The 22,183-nt window shown below is 47.8% G+C and overlaps 1 protein-coding gene across 3 annotated transcripts in view; it reads left to right on the forward strand.

Annotated features, from left to right (window-relative positions):
• Positions 1-22,183, forward strand: part of LOC111158087 (protein kinase C alpha) — a 393,808-nt gene that overhangs the window by 300,244 nt on the left and 71,381 nt on the right. For all 3 annotated transcript variants that reach the window (XM_022519916.1, XM_022519919.1, XM_022519917.1), the window contains 3 exons: positions 3,399-3,555; positions 4,663-4,797; positions 5,053-5,149. In XM_022519916.1, coding sequence (XP_022375624.1) covers positions 3,399-3,555; positions 4,663-4,797; positions 5,053-5,149 — 389 coding nt within the window. The remainder of the gene's footprint in view (positions 1-3,398; positions 3,556-4,662; positions 4,798-5,052; positions 5,150-22,183) is intronic.

The following is a 22,183-nucleotide window of genomic DNA, read 5'->3' on the forward strand; positions in this document are numbered from 1 at the left end:
TGGTCTGGCTCTTCTTTTCTCTGCCTGAGCTTCCCTGCACTCCCCCTGTTAGTGACGCCCTCCAGGACTGCGGCTCAGGTTAATGACCCCACTGGCCCCACGCAGCTATAACCATGTTAGAAAATTTCCACGCCGTGCTGGTCTTCACAGCATCCGCTTGCCGACTTGTAGGCTGTCCAGTTTCTGAGCATCTCAGCCTGCACGGTTGTGCTCTCTGCCAGCAGCTTGTCGCAACGACAGTGAGAATAACCATTACTGGGCTCTCAGTGTATGCTACCCCTGTCCTCTCATTTTACACGAATGAGCTTACAGAATCCTCCCAGGGAGGTACCATTTTGCAGAGGCAGAAACCGAGGCACCGGGCGGTTACGGTTCTTGCACCAGGGTTTTGGCAGCAGGAGTGACAGAGCCGGAATTCAGGCGCAGGCAGCCTGGCCCCAGAGCCCACGATCTGAGCTGATGGGGGCCCCCAAGTCCGCCGCGCCCTGGCATGTGATGAGTCCGTCCTCATCGGGCAGGCTGTTCTCAGCTGCAGTGGGAAATTGAAATTTGGACCCACTGTCTACTTCAATGACATTTGGAATTGATAACTCTTTTTATTTTCCACTTCAATCATTATCGCTCCGTAGGAAGCCCACAGCTTTAAATCCCATCAAGACTGTAACTCATCACCATTCAGAAGAGATCAGCCTTAAATGATGTTGTGTGTGCTGGCTGTCAGGACCAGAAATTGAAGATGAAAAAGCCAGCACCCGTAATCATGCTGTAACTGGCAACACTCTTGGCGGTCCTTTCTGCTTCCCCATTAGTTTATCTGGGCTGTAGCCTCCGTGGTAGACATTCCAGGCTTTTGCTGCCTTTGACAAAGGATCTGACTCTCATTCCAGGGCTTAATTGGAAAGAGACCTTTGGCCCCTTCCCATTCCTCACGGGAGCCCTCTATTTTTATGCTTAAACTTTTCATCTTTTGTGGTACTTGGGTTGCTGTTTTAGGAGACTGGATCTTCTGCATTGTACTGGAAAACCTTCTGCATGAGCTTGAGGGAATTCTCAGGCAGCCGGGTCCCTGGGAGACCTCCTACTCCCTCCGAAGATTTTGACATTGTGGGCAGTGGGGGACTCTGCAGAGTAAGCACTCACGTGGTGGCATCATATTCCCCCTCCATTTTCCATTCCACTCACTGTCTAAAGTACGTTCTACACAATTATTTCATTTGCTTCCCCCAGCGATCCTGTATCACCGGGAATGAGCCCCTCTTCCCTTTTCTAAGGTACGTGAGGGGAGCAGGATTTGAAAGCAGGTGTGCTGACCTGCAAAGCCCATGCGTGCTTGCTTGTGTTCTACCCTCTCCCAGTTGGATGAGGTTAGATATTATGTGGGGAAAAAGTCCTTGGAAAGCATAAGTGACTATGAGGAACAGAGCCGTGGCTTCTCCACGGCTAGTTGATGTAAGCCAGCCCAGTCCCCACTCAGACCATTTGGATACGGTCCTGTCACCCGCCTGCGCTAAGGCTTCCAGACAAGGAGGGTGTAAGGCCATTCGCCAGCAGGTGTGGAGACTCCATGTGTCCCCAGGATGTAACGGGTAATGCTGGTCTGTGACTTCTCTTAGGACAATGTCCAGGGACCCAGTATCTTTCACATCCTTCCATCCCCTCCTCTGTCTCTGCCCATTGCCAACCCCAGTACCTCCTAAGGACGTCATTTCACAATCACCCTAAACTGATGATCTCTACTGATAGGCTTGAGGAGTGTTTCCCCAACTCCCCCATGCATCAGAGTCAGGCTTGGTAACACAGACCACGGCAGCCGCCCTTAGAGTTCGGACTCAGTCAGTGTGGTGCCGATGCTGCTGGTCCAGGGGCTATACTGGGAGAACTGTTAGATGTGTACTCATGGTGTCTGGCTAATTAGGGACCCGATGATGGGAAGCGTCAGCCATGTTGGGGAAGATGGTGAGGAAGACATTTGGGGTAGGCAGGCTCAGGCTTTTGTCCCTTCTTATCCTGGTGGTAGATAATGACCTATGTCATTTCTGTGCAGTCGTGTCACCCTCTCCCACAGAGGCAACAAGCCCCTGTTGGCTGCATCTCTGAGCATGCCTCCCTCTGTGGTTGAAGCGGCCCTTCCTCCTCCTCATTTTGGATTCCTGTCTGAGTGCGTCTCGGTCTAGGGTGTGCGTTGGAATCATCTGGGGGTCTGGTTAAAGTAAGAATTCTGAGTTTGTAATTTTGGGGTGGGGCCTGTGATTCCCCACGTTGATGAGTGCAGAGCTGATGTCCCAGGTGCTGCTGGTCTGGGGACATGTGTGCACGTTGTAGAACAGGGTCGAGCACAGCGGTGGGATATATTCTGTATTACAGCTATACGTGCTGATGGCTCTTGCTCCTGCGGCACATGGGGTCACCTGGGGAGCTTTTAAGGATGTGAGCCACGCCCCTCAGAGGTTCTCATTCAGTTGTGGGTCCTGTACATTTTTTTTTTTTAGATTTATTGATTCATTTGAGAGAGGGAGAGCAGGGAGAGGGGCAGAGGGAGAGAGAGTCACAAGCAGGCTCCCCGCCGAGAGCAGAACCCCGTGCGGAGTTCCATCTCACGACCTTGAGTTCAGGACCTGAGGCAAAACCAAGAGTCGGACACTTAACAGACTGTACCACCCAGCTGCCCCATGAGCACTAGGATTTTTTTTTTTAAGATTTTATTTGTTTATTTGTCCGAGAGAGAGAGAGAGAGAGCGTGCACACAAGCTGGGGCAGGGAGAAGCAGGCTCCCCACTGACTGAGGAGCCCAATGCGGGACTCAATCCCAGGACCCTGGGACCATGACCTGAGCCGAAGATGGACACTTAACCAACTGAGCCACCCAGGCATCCCAGCACTGGGATTTTTAAACCCCCTCCCGAGAGACTCCAATGTACAGCCAGACTGGAAGTCACTGGCCCTTTCAAAGAAAAGAGATGGATCCTTTCAGAAGCCTCAGGGATGCAGTGCCTTGGACTAGGCTGGCTGGCAGCTGGGAGGGCGGGAGGGGTGGGGGGCACACAACCAGTTCTGGAGAAGGGCTGCCAGCAGCACCTGGGGTTCTTGTTTCCAGATTCTGTTGTGGTAGCTTTGGGGAAGGACCCAGGCTTTGGCATTTCTGATCTGAGGTGTCCAGGCTGACGCTGTGTCTCAAGGCTTGACCACAGGGCCCACGTGGGGCCCGTTATCTGGGCAGCAATGACAGCAGGCAGCTTTTCTCATATCGAAGATCAGAGGCTTTGGGTCCTCACCTCCTCTCCCTTTAAACACCATCTTGATGTCTCTGTCATCCAGCTTGGTCTTGACCCAGGCCACTGGGCAACCCAGGTCAGTTCTCTTTTTATAACATTTGATCTTCTTTCCTTTTCTCTTCACAGTACGCGATGCAAAAAATCTAATTCCTATGGATCCAAATGGGCTTTCAGATCCTTATGTGAAGCTGAAACTTATTCCTGATCCCAAGAATGAAAGCAAACAGAAAACCAAAACTATCCGCTCCACATTAAACCCCCAGTGGAATGAGTCTTTTACGTTGTAAGTCTTCTCTTCCCAGTCGAATTCCCTCCACACACATTACAAACCTGCCCACCTCCCCATGAGAGATAATGAGGCAGGCCTATTGTAAATGTCTTTAAATGTCACTTCATTCCTCAGACTTCCTCAGACCACTGGTAAGATGTTGCTATTGTCACATATGTTACCCACCTGTTTTGGTGGGTAACCAAGTATCCAGTGCAGGCCCCAAATTATTATCAATACCTACTGTGTACAAAAAATGGCATTTATGTTGAAGATGATGTCAAAATGTATAAAGCGTGTCCCACTTCTTGGTGGACTTGAGTTCTTTTGAGCGTTCTAGGAGAAGGAAGGTAAAAATGTGAATAATAATTTGTAAGACAAGGAATACAGGAGTCACATGCTCTTGCCCCCAAAATGGGAAGATCATCCTCACCTTTAAACAGAGAGGACTTCCTGGAGGAGGTGACATTTAAAATGGGGTTTAAAGGAGTGCCAGGATTTCAGAGGTAGAGAGGGTAGAAAAGATAGCAGGAAGGAGGCCATGGGAGGGGAGGGAGTGGCAGAAAACCCCCGGGAGTAAGAAGGCACTACCTGTGGCTGAGCACAAGCCAGTGGTCCTCCTTGCAGATGAGAACACGGGAAGTGGTTTCTCTGGATGACCAGAAACATAGTTCTTTTGTAGAGAACAGATATTGGCAAGTTTAGAAGAGGGCCAGTTAGTAAATACTTTGGACTTTCTGGGTCATACTGTCTGTGTTGCAGCCACACAACTCTGTGATTCTGAAATCAAAGCAGTCATAGACCATATGTAAACAAAATCCCATGGCTGTGTTCCCGTGAAACTTTATTTATAAAAACAAGCAGCGGGCCAGATTTGGCCTGTGGGTGTTGGTTTGCCAACCACTAGTCTAGAGCTTTGGCTCCTGGGGGCTGGTACTCTGTTGGCAGTGGGGAGCCCCAGGAAGTGAATTGAATATACTGTTGGTTTTTTTAATCTCGGACTGCTATCATGACCTTGGGGTTTGGCTCCCAGGAAACCATGGTCTACATAACCGTGTGTGTGTGTGTGTCTGTGTCTGTGTGTCTGTGTGTGTGCACCCGCACGCTCTCTCTCTTTTGTAGCAAGTTAAAGCCTTCGGATAAAGACCGACGACTGTCCGTAGAAATCTGGGACTGGGATCGAACAACAAGGAATGATTTCATGGGCTCCCTTTCCTTTGGCGTCTCGGAGCTGATGAAGATGCCGGCCAGCGGATGGTAAGGCTGCCCAAGGTTGAATATGTACGTGTCAACCAAAGGTTAATAGTCTCGAAAACGTTAGAGCCCTTGGTGATTCAGCAGACAAACCGGCGTCCATCCAAAATGACCATTGACTGTGAGGTTATCTGGCTATAGTGTCCCCATCGGACCTATTTCAGAAACAGCCCGTCCAGAGGTTGAAGGAGTGAGTTGCTGTATCTGTGGTACAATCCCAGCATTCCTAACTCCCCTCCCCATCCGTGTCCCCCAAAGGTACAAGCTGCTTAACCAAGAGGAAGGTGAGTACTACAATGTGCCCATTCCAGAAGGGGATGAAGAAGGCAACGTGGAGCTCAGGCAGAAGTTCGAGGTGAGAACGTCAGCGAAATTTCTGTAACCACCTTTCCTTTGGGAAGCTTGGCCTCAGGCTGGGCCTGAGTCTTGTGGTCACATGTGCTGGAGGACAGCATTTAAGTGTTCCCCTTCCCCTTTATTTAAAAACAGAAGTGCTGCACAATTCCCTCCCTTTGCAAGCTGTGTTAACATGCTAGGCCTATGATTGTGGTGCGAACGGGGACTAGAGCCATCCCAGAAATAAGCCTGGTTGGTTTTTGCATAAGAAATTGGCTGGCACGTCAGCGGGGAGACAGGCCATGTTCCAAGTGCAGTATTCTCATTAGAAAGAAGAGCTGCGCTTCTCCAAATGTCAGGAGGACATTTTGGCATTAACTTGGGAGGTGGTTTGGGTGTAATTAAGCTCTCGGGCCGGCATCTTTATTTCTGCTCCAGATCTGGAGAAAAGGCCAGCTCTCTGTCTCCTTCCCATCGAGTGTCGGTGTTTGCCTTCCATCCCAGATTCCTCTGTCTTCTTTCTCCCTCCGCCTCTGCCCTCCCTACCTCCCTCGTTGTCTTCGCTCTGGCCATGCTTGTCTCTGCTCACCAGACTCTTTTCTCCAAGCACTTGCCTTATGGTCCAGGTCACCGTTTTTCATTTTTTTTCTGTTTCTCTAATCACCTGCATTTTGGCTGCTCCAGGGATTGATACGGTAGCCATCACAGTCTGTGTAACCGGTTAGTCTTTTTGGAATCTTTCTCTTCCTTGGGCGAATTAGGATTCGCAGGAATTCCCGTCCCCTAAAGAAACAGGTGTACACACACACGCACGTGCACACACACGCACGTGCACAGAGATACTGAACTGCTGCTGAAATGTCGACACTAATGAGATTCCAGTGGTTTTGTTTTTCCTCTCTCTGTTGTTTCTCTCTCCGAAATGAAGGTTTGTCCCAAAGAAACATACAGATCATATCAAGGTGGAATGAATTCTTAAGGCTGTAAAACATAAAAACGTTCAAAGTGCCTTTTAGCAGGCTGATACTTGGTGGAAGTGGATGTTGATGGCAAATGCTTAAGGTCAGGGCTGTGAGCCTGGGTGCCCCGGGGAGCATAAACGAGTCACAGATAATGTAACTAAATGGCAGCGAGCAGCAGGCCTCAGGATGGTGACAGCGGAGTGGGGACCGGGGGCCACCACTGCTCCTTGGTGCCAGTTGGTTATTGCCGTGCCCAGAGGAGGGTCCTGTGCCATCAGATCTCCTGGTTCTTCGAGAGAAGCCAAAAGCCAATTTTTTTTTAATCTGACATCTTCCAACTCCCTTTAATATTGGCAGCTAATTAAAACTCAGAGCTTGGTATAGGACAAACACTCTATTGCTGTAGACACAGGTCAATTTCAGCCAGTAGAAATCAGCTGGCAATCTCTGTTCCTAAAAAAAAAAAAAAAAAAAAAAAAAAACAAGAGAAAAAAAAAGCATTTATGTATAAAGTGAAGTTCTTTCCAAAGGGGCCTGGTAGTATTTAGGGCATTCAAGTGCAAAGATATGTTAAGGCCTGGGGTACCTTCCAGTGTCAACATCCGACATCCAGCAAGGCTGTTTCTCTCCTTATTTTTTCCTTCACTTCCTCCCTTGTCTATGCCCACCTCCCCCTCAAAGCTCAGGACGGGAGCCCCACCCCTGACGTCACACCACTTCTGTGAAGGATGACCCTTTCCAGAGTGTTTTGGGACCCCAAGTTCCAGCACGACTCCCATGTCCCAGGCAGGAGAGATTGCTTAGAAGCTAGACAGAGTCTCGCTGAATTTCCTGCCATAGTTGTAGGTCATTAGCAAAAACCAGCAGGTCGGGAACTACTGGTATAGAGCCCAGTTGAGGGAAGGTCTGCACTGGGGCATCACAATGGAGGCCACTCCTGGAAATGTCTGAGACTTTGCTTTGCTGATGGAGAAATATTGACCCACTTTTTGTGCCTCATTTCCATGGCTTCCTGGTGAGTAACCTTCCTGTTTTTCTGGGCAGTGAGTCTAGCTTTTGTAAAGGTCAGAGCTCCAAATTAAAAAAAAAAAAAAAGGCAGGGGGGAAGGGGCGGTGCATAGGGGGCTAGGTCAGAGGGCTTGAGGCCAGAATTGCGTTTCTCTAGAGGCTCGTTAGAGGCCTCGCGTGTGGTGCTCCCTCCTGGCCATGTACTTTGGATGGAGTTCTACCAGCCCAACGGCAAGTGCAGCAAGGGCCATGAGCCTCTGCTGTCCAGCTTCCGGTTTCTGTGCTCAGAGCACCTGCCTGGACTACATCCCAGCTTTTGCTTTAAACCTTGTGCAGATCCTTCGATTTTACTGGAATTGCATTGGTTCATTTCCTTAGCATTGCAGGAGACCAGGCCGAAAGCCCCTTGATGGTGGGGTCAAGGAGATGCTGAGAATTTTCCCACAGCTGTTGTGTTGTATTTGAAAGGGAACATTCAGATCTGATTTCAGGCAGGACTTAACCACGGAGTGTTCTGTTGAGGTCTGTAAACGTGAAACTTGTCGTTTTCCCCAGCGTCCAAGTGTCAGGAAGCAGCATGCCTGGGCACAAAGGCTGTGTCCACTTTTGAGCAGTTCTGGGTCATAGCCAGCCTTCCCAAACAGGGTGCCGCCTGGCACCAGGGTGCACTTTGGAGACGCTTCTCCAACACACGCCCCATTTCCTCCCTCTCCGTCCCCGGCCACGGTATGACTGCTTCCCAGTGTCTGCAGACTCGCCTCTCTGTCCACATCTCTCCATATACTTGCCATCCTGACTTACCTTCCATCATCCCAGTCCTTTTCTCCCCCACCCGCTCTTCCAGAAGGACTTTCCCGCCCTCTGGTAACAGTATGATTCAGCTGAAATTTTTAATTTAAACTTCCATGGTGACTCATGTCTGGATGAAATACAGCATGATGACTAGTCCTTTTAGGAACGGGCGTTACTCGGGGTATTGTACACCAGCTAGAGTCTACAGGATTATTCTCTCTGTGTCCAGCCCTGGTTTCTAGAAAGAGTTAATAGCTAGGTTGTGGTCTTCAAATCTTCTTCCAGAAATCGAAAGTCACTCAATCTGACGGAAGAAAAATCCAAACAAATGAGCATTGACAGCTATGCCTCCACGTTAGCATTTGTCTTGATAACATGGGGGAAAAAATTTCAAATGTATCATTTGATTCTAGAGCCCGGCAAACAGAATGATCAGTGAGTAAAGCTCTTAGGAGGCAAAGAAATCCCAAGATGGTTGGAAATGACCTGACTCCCTAATGCATTGTCCCCCTTGAGCAGTTTATCTGCCTAAAAGACAAAACAAATCAGAACCTTGAGTGCAGTGTTCGTGGACAGTGCGCCCGTTCCCCATTCATCTTCAAGTAAAGCGCACATAGTTCCTGATTCACAAACATAGCTTATGTATTTGTTCATTTGTCCAATACTAAGGCTCCGGCAATCAATAGAGCAAACAGCTTCCTCATGTCCATGGAGCTCCTGTCTGTACCTTTGGACCCTGCTTCAGATCTTTTTGGGAACGAGGGGGGAAGCTTCTTGAGAAAGAAGCTTTTTATAACCCCCTGTGCTGGTCAGTGATTTCTCCAGGATGTCCCCTCACAATTGAGAAGATTCTGGATTCCTGTTCCTTCCTCCCGCTTCTGGGCCCCCGTCCCCTGCGATGAGGCTCATGGCCAGCGCTAGAGAGACACATGGCCCAGAAAATGGTTTGTTAGCCCCTGCCCAGCACGCTTTCTGTAAAGTGTCACATAATAAATAGTTTAGGCTTTGCAGGCCTCTAGGTTCCTGTCACAACCACTCAGCTATACCTTTGTGACACCAAAGTAGCCACAGACAAGATGTAAGAAAGGGACACAGTTGTGTGCTAATAAAACATTATTGTAAAAACGTGATGGACCAGATTTGGCCCATGAGCCATGGTTTAACCCCTGGTTCAGCCCACGGACTGTATGCAGCATCGGATCCTGGTTCTGCTGCGTATCAACCACGTGGCTTCCCAGGGCATGTCCTTCACAGTAAATAGGAATAATAATAGTATTTACTTAATGGTGTTGTGGGTTTTTTTTAAAAGACTTTATTTATTTGACAGAGAGAGAGAGAGATCACAAGTAGACAGAGAGGCAGGCAGAGAGAGAGGAGGAAGCAGGCTGAGGAGAGAGCCCAATGCAGGGCTCGATCCCAGAACCCTGAGACCATGACCTGAGCCAAAGGCAGACACTTAACCCACTGAGCCGCCCAGGTATCCCTTAATGGTGTTGTTTTAAAGAGGAAATTAGGTTGTCGTTAGAAATTTCCTGAAAGCAGACTTTCATACAAGTGTTTTATCATCATCCTCAATATGGTCCATTGCAGAAACTGGGTTATAGAGAGCACTTTTTTTTTTTAAACTTCTGGAGCTTTCTGGAGAAAACTTTTTTTTTTTTTAATGTTGAAATCATGTTCTAAATGGTGGACTGGTTCTGTGTCCTGTGGTCTAGCCACACCATGAAATAGAAGGGTATTGATGAAACCCGATCACCATTTATAACATTGTTTTATGGGGAAATAGATCTTCACGTACATTTAGATGGGTTTCTGGAACACAGCGTGTAGGTGGATTGGGAACTTGGTGTAACTGGCAGTGGGTCAGGCTGTCTCTGGGTGAAGCAAGGTTTCAGGGGGACAAAGGAGTCTCAGCCTGAGGAGACCATCCACACTAACGTTTCTCAGCACGGTCGTTTGGCAGAAGGTCCTGAGCAAAGACTTGAAAGTGAGCCCATCCATGAACCACACTGAGAACGATCCCATGTAGGACCCTAAGTGTAGCATCAGCTTCCGGTACCTCCCGTTCACCCCAAAAAATGGCGCCCTTGGTTTGCCGGTGATGGCGCTCCCAGGAAACTCTGTCATTTCTGTCGGTGTCGGTGTCTTGACGCCGTTTGGATCTTTCACCAAATCTGGGATTTGAATCCTTCGCCTCTTGAGCTTTGCCCAGGGAGTTACGCCTGGCACTCAACCGACCAGTTAGAAGAAAAGCATCTTCTGAGCACGTCTTTTCCTCACTGACAACTGTTCCAGGAGATCTTCTGGTCACTATCCGTCTCCATGGTTTTTCGTGAGCTTGAGCGTCTGTGTTGTGTTTCATCGGTCTGGTTGATTCTTCTCCTGAGCCACTTGGGCCACGTCTACCCCCAAAGCTGGGAATGTTCTAGAATCAAGAACAAGGGAGGGGCACCTGGGTGTCTCAGTCAGTGAAGCGTCTGCCTTCAGCTCAGGTCAGGATCCCAGGGTCTTGGTGTTATAGGATCCCGGGGTTCTTGTCTCACAGAGTTGAAGGATGAATCTCGCAGACACAAAAGGGAAAGTGAAGTGAAAGTTTATTCAGTGAAGGTGAGAGCAGAAAGGACAGAAACGGCTCCCTGGAGTGAGAGGGGTCCGGAATGGGTTGCCCCGGAGGGCTTCTAGGGGCTGTCTCCTATGGAGAACTTCCTGGGAAGCTTGTGGCCTTGAGATTCATGTGCTGACTTGGTTGGAGCACAGACTACTGATAACACCCTTAATGACTTACTTCTTTGAGGTCTGGTCATTTTCCATGATACACTATAGCCACCGAAGAAAATTAGTCCCCAGCATTCAGAACCACGTGGTTTGTGTCCTTATCTCTTGTTCACTCTGGCTTAGGGCTTCTGCCTCCGGAGAGTAGTCCCAGAGCCCAGCCAGGGGCCCCCCATCTCTCCCTGTCTATACCTTAACCCTTTCCTTCCTCACTGGGATCGAGCCCCACATCGGGCTCCCTGCTCAGCGGGGCGTCTGCTTCTCCCTCTCCCTCTGCTTGTGCTCACTCGCTCTCTCTGTCACATAAATAAAATTCTTTTTAAAATAAATAAGAACAAGGGAGAAGGTTTAGGGGAGAAGAAAAGGAGAGGCCCATTGTGAGACCACTATCCGGCCCTTCCTTTGGAGTCAGCCACTTCCTGCCAGGGTCCTATTCCCCCCAACCCCCAACCCAGTCACACACCCCCTCACTCTCCTCCCCTTCCTCTCAGAGGCAGTCCCTTTCTCCTAAGGCTTGGCCCCTCTCCCTTGGAGCGATTTCTCTCCAACCAACACCTTCTTCTCTAATCCTCCCCATAGAGAAATGGAGCAATAGGGCTGATGACCCGAGCCCGGGACCAGGTTCCTCGGGCCCACCACACCCGAGCACAGGCTCAGGAGTCCAGGAAAACCACCACCTGCCTCTTCACACGTCACATTTCAGTATTCAAAAGAGTCAAACCCGAATTCTCTCCTTGTGCTCCCGTATCACAGACACTGTCTCTGATTTGTATTGTGATGACTTCTAGCTACAAATGGAGTTTAAATGAACTTCTCCCTACCACTGGGGTTGCTGGTCTCCTCCACATGTCGTTTGCCGTTACTGGAGATGCTGCTATGAAAAAAGCCAAGCAGCTTTCCTTAAAGGAGGCCACGCCATTGTCTTCTGCCCGAGGGTCAAGGCTTTTCGTTGTCTCCATCATCTGTTTTAGAGAATTAAAGTAGAGTAGAGTGAGAAGCTAAAAGCTCCTGAGTCTTTTTCTGTCCTTGCCTGCCACAGCTGCTCTACTCCTGGGTAAATTAACATCTAACATAAAAAAAAAAAAAAAAAAAAAAAACGTTAAAAGGCAAAACAGACACACTTGTAGCAGAATCAAGATCACTAAGAGGCAGTGCGCTTGGGGCTTTGTCTGCGTGGAATATTTATGTTGTCAGAAAATCGTGGAAAAGCAATGTCCCATTAGAGAGCTGGCAGGTGACACATCCTAGACAGCTCTCCGGAGTGTCAGCGTGCGAGAGAACAAGATGAACGCTTTTCAATGGCAGTGTTGCTTGTGAGCTCTCTACAGAGAACTCCTTGCAGAGGTCTCTAAAGAGAGAAGCTTATGATCGAGGGTGAAGGGTGGCAGCTGCTCTGGGGCAAGGGCCTGACGGCCACCTCCCATCCCACCCCTTCCCCGGCTGCGGGCAGTGTGCTGCTGATGGGGACAAAGAGGAGGAGAGCAGGGAGCACAGCGAGGGACCGCTTAGCTTCAGGGGGTTTCTTGCTGAGCGCTCTGACCCCTGCATTTGAGGGGCGGTTCTGCATCCTGGCACGACCCCAGCCCGGGGGTCCTGCCGCTGGGGCTCAGACCCTGGCTTGTCCACATCCCAGGTACATGAACTTGGGCACATTACTCCATGTTTCATCATGATAGTTTAGAAAGAGGACACAAGTGGAAATAGTCGTGGTTTCTCATCCTGACTATTCTACTTACTTGGCAGAAACCTTGCACAAGATGCTTAAATTCTCTGATCTTTCATTTGGCCTTTCTTTGTGAATTGGGGATAATGGTAGTGTCTGCTGCAGAACAGTGCTGTGGGGATTAAAGGAGCTCATTCATGTAAGTTGCCTAACCTTAGCACCTGGCATATAGTAAGTGCTCAATAAAGCTTAGCCAGGACTGTTGGGGTTGGGGGGTTTTTTTGGGTTTTGGTTTTTTTGTTTGTTTGTTGCTTTCATCATAGCTGATTATATAATATGGACTTACTCAGATTTGGTTTAGATTGACATTTATGAAAAATTAGAAACTCTGACCCTACACCTATATGTGCAAAGAGGTGCTACAGAGAGGCATGAGCATCTGAGAACGCTGCTTGGAGAAGTTCAGTCAGGGAATCATTCCTGAGAACAGACCAGTAGATTGATTGTCCCAACACTCACCACGTTCTAGAGCCTGAAGTTAAAACTCCAGTTCTCTCTCATACGTTCAGCATCAGGCTCCCCGACCCGGCTCTGCTTCGGCTCAGTTTCCTATACAGGCAACATTTCAGGGTAGTTTGAACTTGAATGCTTACCCAGTTGGCAGCTTTGCTGGTGCTACCCTCAGCCCAACCCCTACCCGTGGGTCATCTGTGCTCAGCCCCAGGACCTCAAGCTGATGCCCTCACAGTAATTCTCATTCTCCCCAGTTACAGACCATCATCACCCTCTCCATCTGACTTCATGCCTAGCCTTTATCTTCAGATGGTCGAGGAACACCAGAAATTGTTTGACCCGTTGGATGGGGTCAGCCCGTAGGAGCCAAGCCCGTTCATCTTTAGTGGTTTGAATGTATCATCAGCTACATAATCACATAATCCTAAATTCCAGAGTGAATAGCTGCATTTTCCCTTACCTTGAAAATCCTCTAGGGTGGTACGGTTTAATTCAGTAGCCATCAGCCATAGAAGTCCATCAAGCACTTAAAAATGTGGCCAGTCTGAATTGAGATGCGCTCTAAGTATGAAACACACACAGGATTTCAAAGACTCAGCAAAAAATTTTAAAAAGTGTAAAATACCTCATTAATAATTATCTGTATGCTAATTCTATATTGAAATAATATTTTGGATATATTGGGTTAACACTACATTTAACAAATCTGTTATTATATACTTTTATATGTCAGTATTAAATATTATGAAATCAGTTTCACCTGTCGGTTATATTTTTAACGAGGTTGGTAGGAAATTTAAATTTATATATGGAACTCACATAGTATTTCTATCAGACAGGGCTAATCTAGAACATTTCCTCCCAAGAAAAATAGTTTGTCATGGGGTGGTGACAGAAATGCAAAACCAGTGACTTTCTAATATATTTTTCCTGGGCTTATAAATCATCTGTATCCAAGAGAATTGGATTTTAGGAAGTGGCTTCTCTCAGGATTCTGGGCATGTTGCTGGACCCAGATAAGTGGGGGGGGGGGGGTATGTGTGGGTATGTGTGTTTTTGGCATGACCAAGTAACTATTAGAAGGATATAACAAAGCTAGGACAATATTTGAGTTACTTAATAATTTAATAATACAAATTTCTCACAGTCGTCCCAGAAGTCCCAGTGAAATGTACTGAGAATGTCCAGTTAGTTGGAAAGCTGTGAGCAGAGGGTCAGAGCTCTCACCCAGCCCTCCCTTTTAGACACAAAGTTGCTTTACCTCAGGGACTATACTAAATGTATTACCTAAGGTCTGTGAACTCATGAGCTACATTAGTTTTAACAGATATTTTGGAAACAAAAGGACACTAACTTTCCATGGCTCAAATGTTTGATTTAAAAGACTTTTTTGAAAAGATTCTACAGAATGTCCCTTGGTCAGACCCTGAGGCAGGATTAGCCGTGGCTTCCCTGAGGTCTGTGTCCTCCCAGTTTTTGCATTTGTGACCATAGCAGGGTCTATAGCGAAAGGAGCCAAAATGAAATTGGTGCACGTGTTCCATGAGAATGAGCTGCTTTGTGGGGCTCATGATTGAGGTCCAGAAACTGCTAGAATGAAGCAGCACCCTGGAGACTGCAGATTTCCTGAAGAACACACATGTATCTACTTTTATTTATTCCGGGGAAACATTTTGAGATTATCCCTATTACTGATTAACAAATTAATGTGATCCACTTACTATTAAAGTATTTAAGTCAACATTGATGAGACTCCGTTGCTAGGTTATGTGAGGAAAGAGCTAGCAAACATTTTCCTGTTTACTGTTGCTGAAATTGGATTTTCCAGAAGCCCTCCATTGTCTTTGAAGACTTTATCTAATTCAGAGTGTTCTTCTCTGGATGAGAAAAAAGAAAATAGTTCACTGGAGACCCTCAGATAAATTGTAGCTATTTGTTGATCTGATCAGGCCTGCTACTGTTACTATGGAAACCTGAGTACTTTCTAGTGACCTTTTGGACCCAAAACACAAAATCTTTGTGCCCCAATATAGATTCTGCTTTTTTTTTTAATTTATTCATTCTGGTCCCTAAATAGCTTAATTAATTACTTTCTGAACTGTGTGCTATTAAGGGGGGGGGAAGTCTATAAAATGCACATCAGCTGAAGGATATTTTATTCTTTGAATTTCAGCTCTGTCTTAGAAGCAAACTCTTAAACTGAAACAGGACAAAGTTCAATGTTTGAAATCATTGTCACACATTCATTAGATCCTTATTCAGCAGAGGTTAGCACCACCACTCAACTGAGCAGGCTCAAAGAAAGCTTCCCAAAAGCAACTGCACAGCATTTCTGATTAGTCCGTAAGGGAGGGTGAATGCATTTATAGCCTAGCATTGGCAACATGTTTTCAGCTTAATTTCTCTTCTGGAAATGACTTTGGTGGGAAACCAGAAAAAGATTATACATTCTAGTTATCTGTTCCATCCTAATGGACTCCTGAATTGACACAAAAACCCTTGTGTTTGGAGCTTTGGGGGTGGGGGGTGGGGAGCTTGTGGATGGATGTTGTTGGTTCAATAAACAGGGCAAGCCTACAGTAAATGTTAAAAGCAGCCATCCTTGTGCACCCAGGGCCTGGCACCACAGGGAATTAGCAGGTCAGGAGCTGGAAGGAAGGAAGAGCCAGTGTCCCTTGGCACGAACAGAGATATGGTACCTAAGCACTGATACCGGTCCCTATGGTTCTAGCCCAAGCACCAAAAAAGAAGTCAAAACCCCTTAAAATAGAAAAGCCTAAAACAACATAATGCTGTTTGCTGTTTTCACAAGGAACATGTCCTACAAAGAATTAGAATTGGGGATCTTGGGAGGTCATTCCCAAGGATTCTGAACTCCCTGAGTAGCCTGGAAAAAATAAAAAAGTGACCACTTGTGTTTCAGATCTTGCAACTCCAGGTATGACACATGGACCAGAGGTCAGAGCATCATCTGGGAGCTTATCAGAAATGCAGGGCGCACCTGGGTGGCTCGTCGGTTAAGCACCTGACTTTTGATCTCAGCTTAGGTTTTGACCTCAGGGTCATGAGCTCAAGCCCCAGTTTGGGCTCCACACCGGGCATGGAGCCTACTTATAAAATGCAGATTCTCAGATCCCACCCTAGACTTGTACTGAGTCAGAATCTGCATTTTCACAAGATGCCCAGGGGGTTCCTGTCCCCTTTAAAGTTTGAGAAACGCTGATGGGGAGGGTGTGACCTGTCGAATAATGGGCGAATAAACTTGTATCCTCCCGTGGTTGTGGAGGTGATGACAGCCTCCATTACACCCAGTGTTCAAGTCCAGTGGCCACAGGGACCTCCTTTCATGCAGCTCCTGAGCTAAGAATGGTTTGAATATTTTCAGTGATTTTTTTAAGGGTAGTATTCGCGACACTTGAAAATTAGATGAACTTCATACTTAAGCATCTAAAGACTTTACTAACACAACCACGCTTGTCCGTTTATTTTCAGTGGCTGCTTTCCAGCCGCAAGAGCAGAGCTGCATTCCTGGAATAGAGGCTCTGTGGTCTCCAAAGCCTAAAATATGTGCTGTCTGGTCCTTCCCAGGGGAAGTTTATAATGCAGTAGTAGCATATCAGAAGGCGGGGGGGGCAACGTGCAAAATTACCTCGGTGGAGAGAAAACGAAAGCATGGAAGGGCCTTACTTGAGCTGGTTTGTAGCAGGACCCAGACCTCCTGTCTCTTCTCGGTCATCTTCCCTGTGATGCCACATCCCTGTCCCCCTCGCACACACACCATGCTTTGGCACGCACCTTAGCGCTTGCATTCCCTTGCAAAGACCCCCCACTTCCCCTCTGTCTCAAGCTTTCCAAAGCCTACCCATTCTGACATGCTTCTCAAGCCTTTTAAACCGGTCTGAGATTTCCTTGTGCAGAGGAAGATGGCTCACCTGCTGGACACACCTGTTGGATTTGCCCCCTTCGTGTGTCCACAGTGCAAATGGCCAGCCCTGCCCTGGAGGCCTCAGATCTTAAACATCAGGCCCCGTTCGGCTTTCCTCGACAGCCCAGGGAGGGTGTCTGAGCCTGTGTGTCTAGGAAGCTGATGGAGGCCTTCCGGGGAGAGGCCATTCTGCAGCCCAGAGTGTCTCCCTCCTTCACACCTAAATCCCTTTAGCCTCGGGCAACACCGCAGGTGCAAGGAGTATGGTCATGTCCAGAGATGGACCAGCTCCTTTCCCATACTTCGTGTGGTTCCAGAAACAAGTAGTTCGGGAAATTTCCAACTGGTGAATGGCATGTCTTAACATTACTGAGTAGGAACAGGGGATGTGACACGTTTTACTCTGGCCCTGCTCTATGCATAATATTCCTGACCCTCACAGTAAAGGAGCAGCTGAACTTTCTTTCCAGCCTGAACCCAGTAAACAGAATGAGCAGGTGTCTGACTCAGGCCACAGGTCAGTTCCTTGTCCAAGTACCCGTATCTCTAGTTCTTGAGACTCCAGTCGAGCCTCACTGCTGAGAAGACTGTGGCTCTCGTGACGTGACGTGGTGTTAATGTGAGACCGAAGTGGCCTCAGGAGCTCAAAATGGCAGTTCCCGATGTGAGAGGCCCAGGAGCCGATGGCTGGGGTGTTCGTGGGTGTCTTATTTTGGTTTTATTGATGGATTTTGTTTTTCATGGATCAGGTCTCTGACCTTTAAGACCATTGCCCTAGTGTGCGAGGCATCGTAGCTCTCCCTGCCTCATCAAACCAACCAGGTGGAGTCAGAGAGGGCCCGTGCCCAGGACCCCAATGAGTTCCGTGTCTCTTGTGTTCATTATGGAAAACAGGGTAGTTAACACTGAGGCAGCTCTCAGACATTTACCGTCTTGCCTCTGCACAGAGGAGCTTTACTTCCTCATCTCCCGGCCAACATCAAAGTGTGAGGGTCAACCTGTGTTCCCTCGGAGTGCTCACGGATGTGTGGAAGGAGAGGAGGGTCTGCAGGAGTCTGGCTGATTCCCTCCATTAACCTTTCCTTGATTTTTTTTTTTCAAAGATTTTATTTATTCAAGAGACAGAGAGAGAGCACGAGTGGTGGGGAGGGGCAGAGGGAGAGGGAGAAACAAACTTCCCACTGAGCAGAGAGCCCGATGCGGGGCTCAATCCCAGGACCCCGTGATCATGACCTGAGCCAAAGGCAGATGCTTAACCAAACTGAGTCACCCAGGTGCCCCTGACTTTTTTTTTCCAAAAAAAGATTTGGGTTCATTTGCCATGTCCAAGCATGAAATGGCTTAGGGGTCTTCTAGGTCCAGTCGAGTCCGAGAGCCCAGCGGTTGGGGGAAGGCTAGGACACTGCCCATACGGAAGTGTCTGTTGGAGGATTTTGTAAGTAGGCTCTGTAGGAGGTGACCTATTGCAGATGGAAGTGAGAGGTAGGACCTTCTGAAGCCATACCATGTACTTTTCAGGGCACCTCAGCCAACCTCAAGTCCTCTCTCCCGAGAGGTATTAAGGCAAAGATTGGGCAGCTCTATCCGAAAGGTGTAGGAGAAATGTCAACTAAATTTCCTCTAAAGTTCTTGGAAACAGCACCAACATTTCAATAAGGATGTTTTTGTTGCTATTGTTAGTTGCCTTTAGTCTTGATGTGGATTAAGATCTCTGGCCTAAAATAGACCTTTGGGGATCAGAATAAAATGGCCTATTTTGAGAACAATTATAAATAGATTCATGATTACAGATTTAAAGGACCATAATTAGAAGATGTAACCAAGGCTAATCTATCCGTACCTGTTCAAAGAGATGTAAAATTCATTATTTGACCAGCTTCCTATTGTAGTAGACAAACCCTTCCAAGCACAAAATATAATCTGTTTTTCTCTGATCTCCTCTCTGTAAAGGCTCGAGGATATGGTGACCTTTTCAGGCTATGGAATTTTGGGTTTGGAAAACCAGCCTCCTTCTCAAATTTTCTCCCCCACACTCATACTTTGTATGAACTTGCAGGATTCGTCTCATGACTCCTTGTACAAAGTTTTCTGTTAAGATGGTTTCAATTTATTCTTCTCACGTTAGCTCTTTTGAAAGTAAAGTTACCCAGTCAGGAGGGTTGTTTTTTTGTTTTTTGTTTTTTGGGATTTTTTTGTTTGTTTGTTTGTTTTAAGACAGAAGTTGAAATATCAAAAGAAATAGGCCTGGGGAGCCAAACCTGGTCACCTAGTATTCAGGCAACCAGAACATGGTTAACAAGCTGCCCAGTCTATGTTTTACCAGTGGTCTTTGGCTCTTCAAGATTCCAAAGAGTCTTCTGAATTATCAACGAAAAAATTAATTTTGTTATGGGTAGTTTTCATGGTAAGTGGGTTTTGTTCTCTTCTGACTTACTGAGGAGCGGCGACCTCCATGTGTAAAGCTTGCGGGTAACTAGTTGTGTGCTACCTCAGACACCGATGAACCAGGGGAACCATTATTCCACCATCTGGATCGGCCCTAAGCAAAGGAAGCATCATGATCGTCATGGGGCTGTGTGATGGGATGTCACGCGTGGCCACATCAGAGCCACAAGAAAGAGTGAGAAGGGCCATGGCTCTGTGTGGTCTGACATGAGTCTGCTCGTTATGCATACAACAAGAAAGGGTCCATTCCCACCCCTCCAAGGACCAAGTCAGACCTGCCTCTCTCGAGCCTCCAAGCAGTGCCTTCCTTCTCCGATGGAGCCTCACACTGCCTCCTGGGCTGCCCCTCCCCGTGCCTTCTGTCTGCACTGGAAATGAAACCTCTGCTGTGTTGTGCTCAAGTTTTCTCTTTCTCGTGGTGCTTTTTGTTTTCCTGTGTCTGTAGCATCCTCCCTACTAACCTCACAGTTTTCCCCTTTCTCCTGTCTCTTACAGGGATGTCATGTCCGCTTCTTAAAGGTAGTTCTTCCTCCACTCTGTCCTCTTCCACCTTCCCTGTCACAAAAATGTTTTTGTGGCTGCCAAGCCTGAGTACCTCCCAGCCATGCTCTCCACTCTTAAGGATGCACTGTGTGTTCTGGTGGCTTGAACCTCCCGCCTACTCATGTCCCCGTCGGTGCACTCCCCTCCAAATGGCCACGACCCTCCAGTGAGGGGGAAAACGCTCCTTACGTGTCACCCAGAGAGCATACCTGTCCTCCCCGTCTCCAGATTAAGTCCATTTAAGATTATATGAACTAGGAAATAATTGAAATCTCCGATCAGTGATTAAAGATAAGTTCAAGTCTGTTTTTAAAGCATCGAATGAACAGAAAGAGTGCATCTTTAAATCGACAGCACACATTTTCCTCTCCTTCTGCCAGTATATATCCCCAATCACATACTAAGACTCATTTTCGATTTTATATAGACATCTACATGAGCATGCAAACAATATGGTGTACTTACACTACATGTTTGCCTTTCTGCAGAAGGCGTAGTGTAATACATCATGGGCTAAAATCATCAGATTTTTCTGATGTTCCTAATGCCTGGCTTAATGCTACTCACTGTATTTCATTCCTTTTTCCATTTTTTTCATTTTTTTCCCCAAATGAATTGTTCATAACCTAATCAACCATTCTACCCGCGCCCCCCCAAACTGTCAAATGGAACCTTGCATTGTGCATGTAAATTATTTCAAAAATCTTATCCATAATCTTTCCTAACAACACCAGTCTTTTCCGGGAAGCTGGTTAGAGCCGTGTACCAGCTGTGTTTTCAGTGTATTGCCTTTGTTAATAATTGAAATCCACTCTGGATCATTACACTATATCCATACTGGAACCATCTGAGATATCTAAACATTCAAAGACTTAGGTGAAGAATTTGCAAGGGGGAAATCCCGCCCCCGAGCCTAAGCTAGAGTTAACTTAGGAAACACTTTTTAAAACACCGCACTAAGGAAAACATCTAGTAAATAATGTTTTTCAAGTTTCTTTCTGTAGAACTTGTATCTGACACTACAGGCATGTGCCCTCAGGCCACCAGAAATTAGTGACCCAGAGTTATGGGAAATAGGGAAGAAAAAAATATATTCTCTGAGGTTTCACAAGTCTTACAGAGTGTATGAAAACACGCATCTGTCACGATTTCTCTCGTCGCCGCCCTCCCGTTGTTTGTCTTTTGAAACGCTGTCACGTTCACTTTGGAGAAACCTCTTCAGAAGCTGGCCGCACCCGGCACACTGAGCCACCCGGCGATGTCCCCTGTCAGAGTGAGCAGTCCCCTCTCGATCCTTCCAGGACATGGAAGTGGTTCCTTTGTAAAAGCAAACGAATCACCTGTCCTGCCCCGTTATCTCAGAGGACAGCTCTACTCAGATGAAGTGGGTTCACAACCGGGGATTCGGGTCCTTCCTGGGACCAGATGTCCCCTGCCCGCGCAGTGTGTTTCCATCTTTGTGATGAGGCTGGCGAGTCTGTCGTCCCGGGGAGAAATAACCCGTGTAGCGGGCTCTATTTCACCACGTGTAGGACGGGCTGGGCATGGCCGCAAAGCTCAGACGTGGCTGGAAAGGGAAATGAAGGGGAAGGGAAAAGAAGAAGAAAAAGTTGGGAGGAAGCCTTCACCTCCTGGGTCCCCTCCTGGCAGGTAAACTCCGGCCCCTCCCAGCTGTAGTGAGCGGCTGTCCCCTCTTCAGGCCTGACATCCCTCGCGTCTGCTGGGCGGCAAGTCTCACTTCTTGTCCCTGCAGGGAAGCAGCCCCGTGTCCTGGTTAAGCTCCAGGCTGCCTGAGTTCAAGTCCCAGCTCAGCCTCCTGGCTGTAAGTCCATGGGCAGCTTAGCTCACCTCTCGTACCTCAGTTTCTCCATCTCTAAAATGGGGGCGATAAAAATCACCAGCTTCCTAGGTCGCTGGGAGGACTGAACGAGGCAATATGAATGGTGGCCAGGACAGCACTGGGTTGTCAGCTGGCTAGTGTTTCTGCTGCTGTCACAGTCCATGTCCTCCCCCTGCCCGCCCCTAACTCTTACGAACCAGGCGTCTTCCCCATGGAGAGAAGAAACATGGCTGTTTCCTGAGAATCCATTGCCAAGTTAAAATGAACGCTTTGTCGTGTTTTCTGAGCACCCCCTCCCACCCCCTCCTCAGGTGCCCCGGGGTTGGGAGACCCAGTGGTGCATTGAAGGCTTAGCAACCCCCATCCCCCTTCCAGCAATGAAGGTCATTGACGAGAAAGGTCGGGAGATGTCAGTGAAGCAAGCCTCTTGTCTTTGCGTTGGCGCACACTTCTTGTTTCCTGTGCCTTCTGTCATGGGTCTCAGGACAAGAAGCACGTATGATGCTCCCTGAAAATGTCACCTGTTTGTCGGAAATCCGCCCCGGCCCAGGCAGTGGAAACGGAACGCCGTCACTCACACCTCTTTCCAG

This window comes from Enhydra lutris, unplaced genomic scaffold (genome assembly GCF_002288905.1).
Source record: "Enhydra lutris kenyoni isolate GAN:26980312 unplaced genomic scaffold, ASM228890v2 scaffoldscaffold57, whole genome shotgun sequence".
In the NCBI taxonomy this organism is placed as follows: Eukaryota; Metazoa; Chordata; class Mammalia; order Carnivora; family Mustelidae; genus Enhydra; species Enhydra lutris.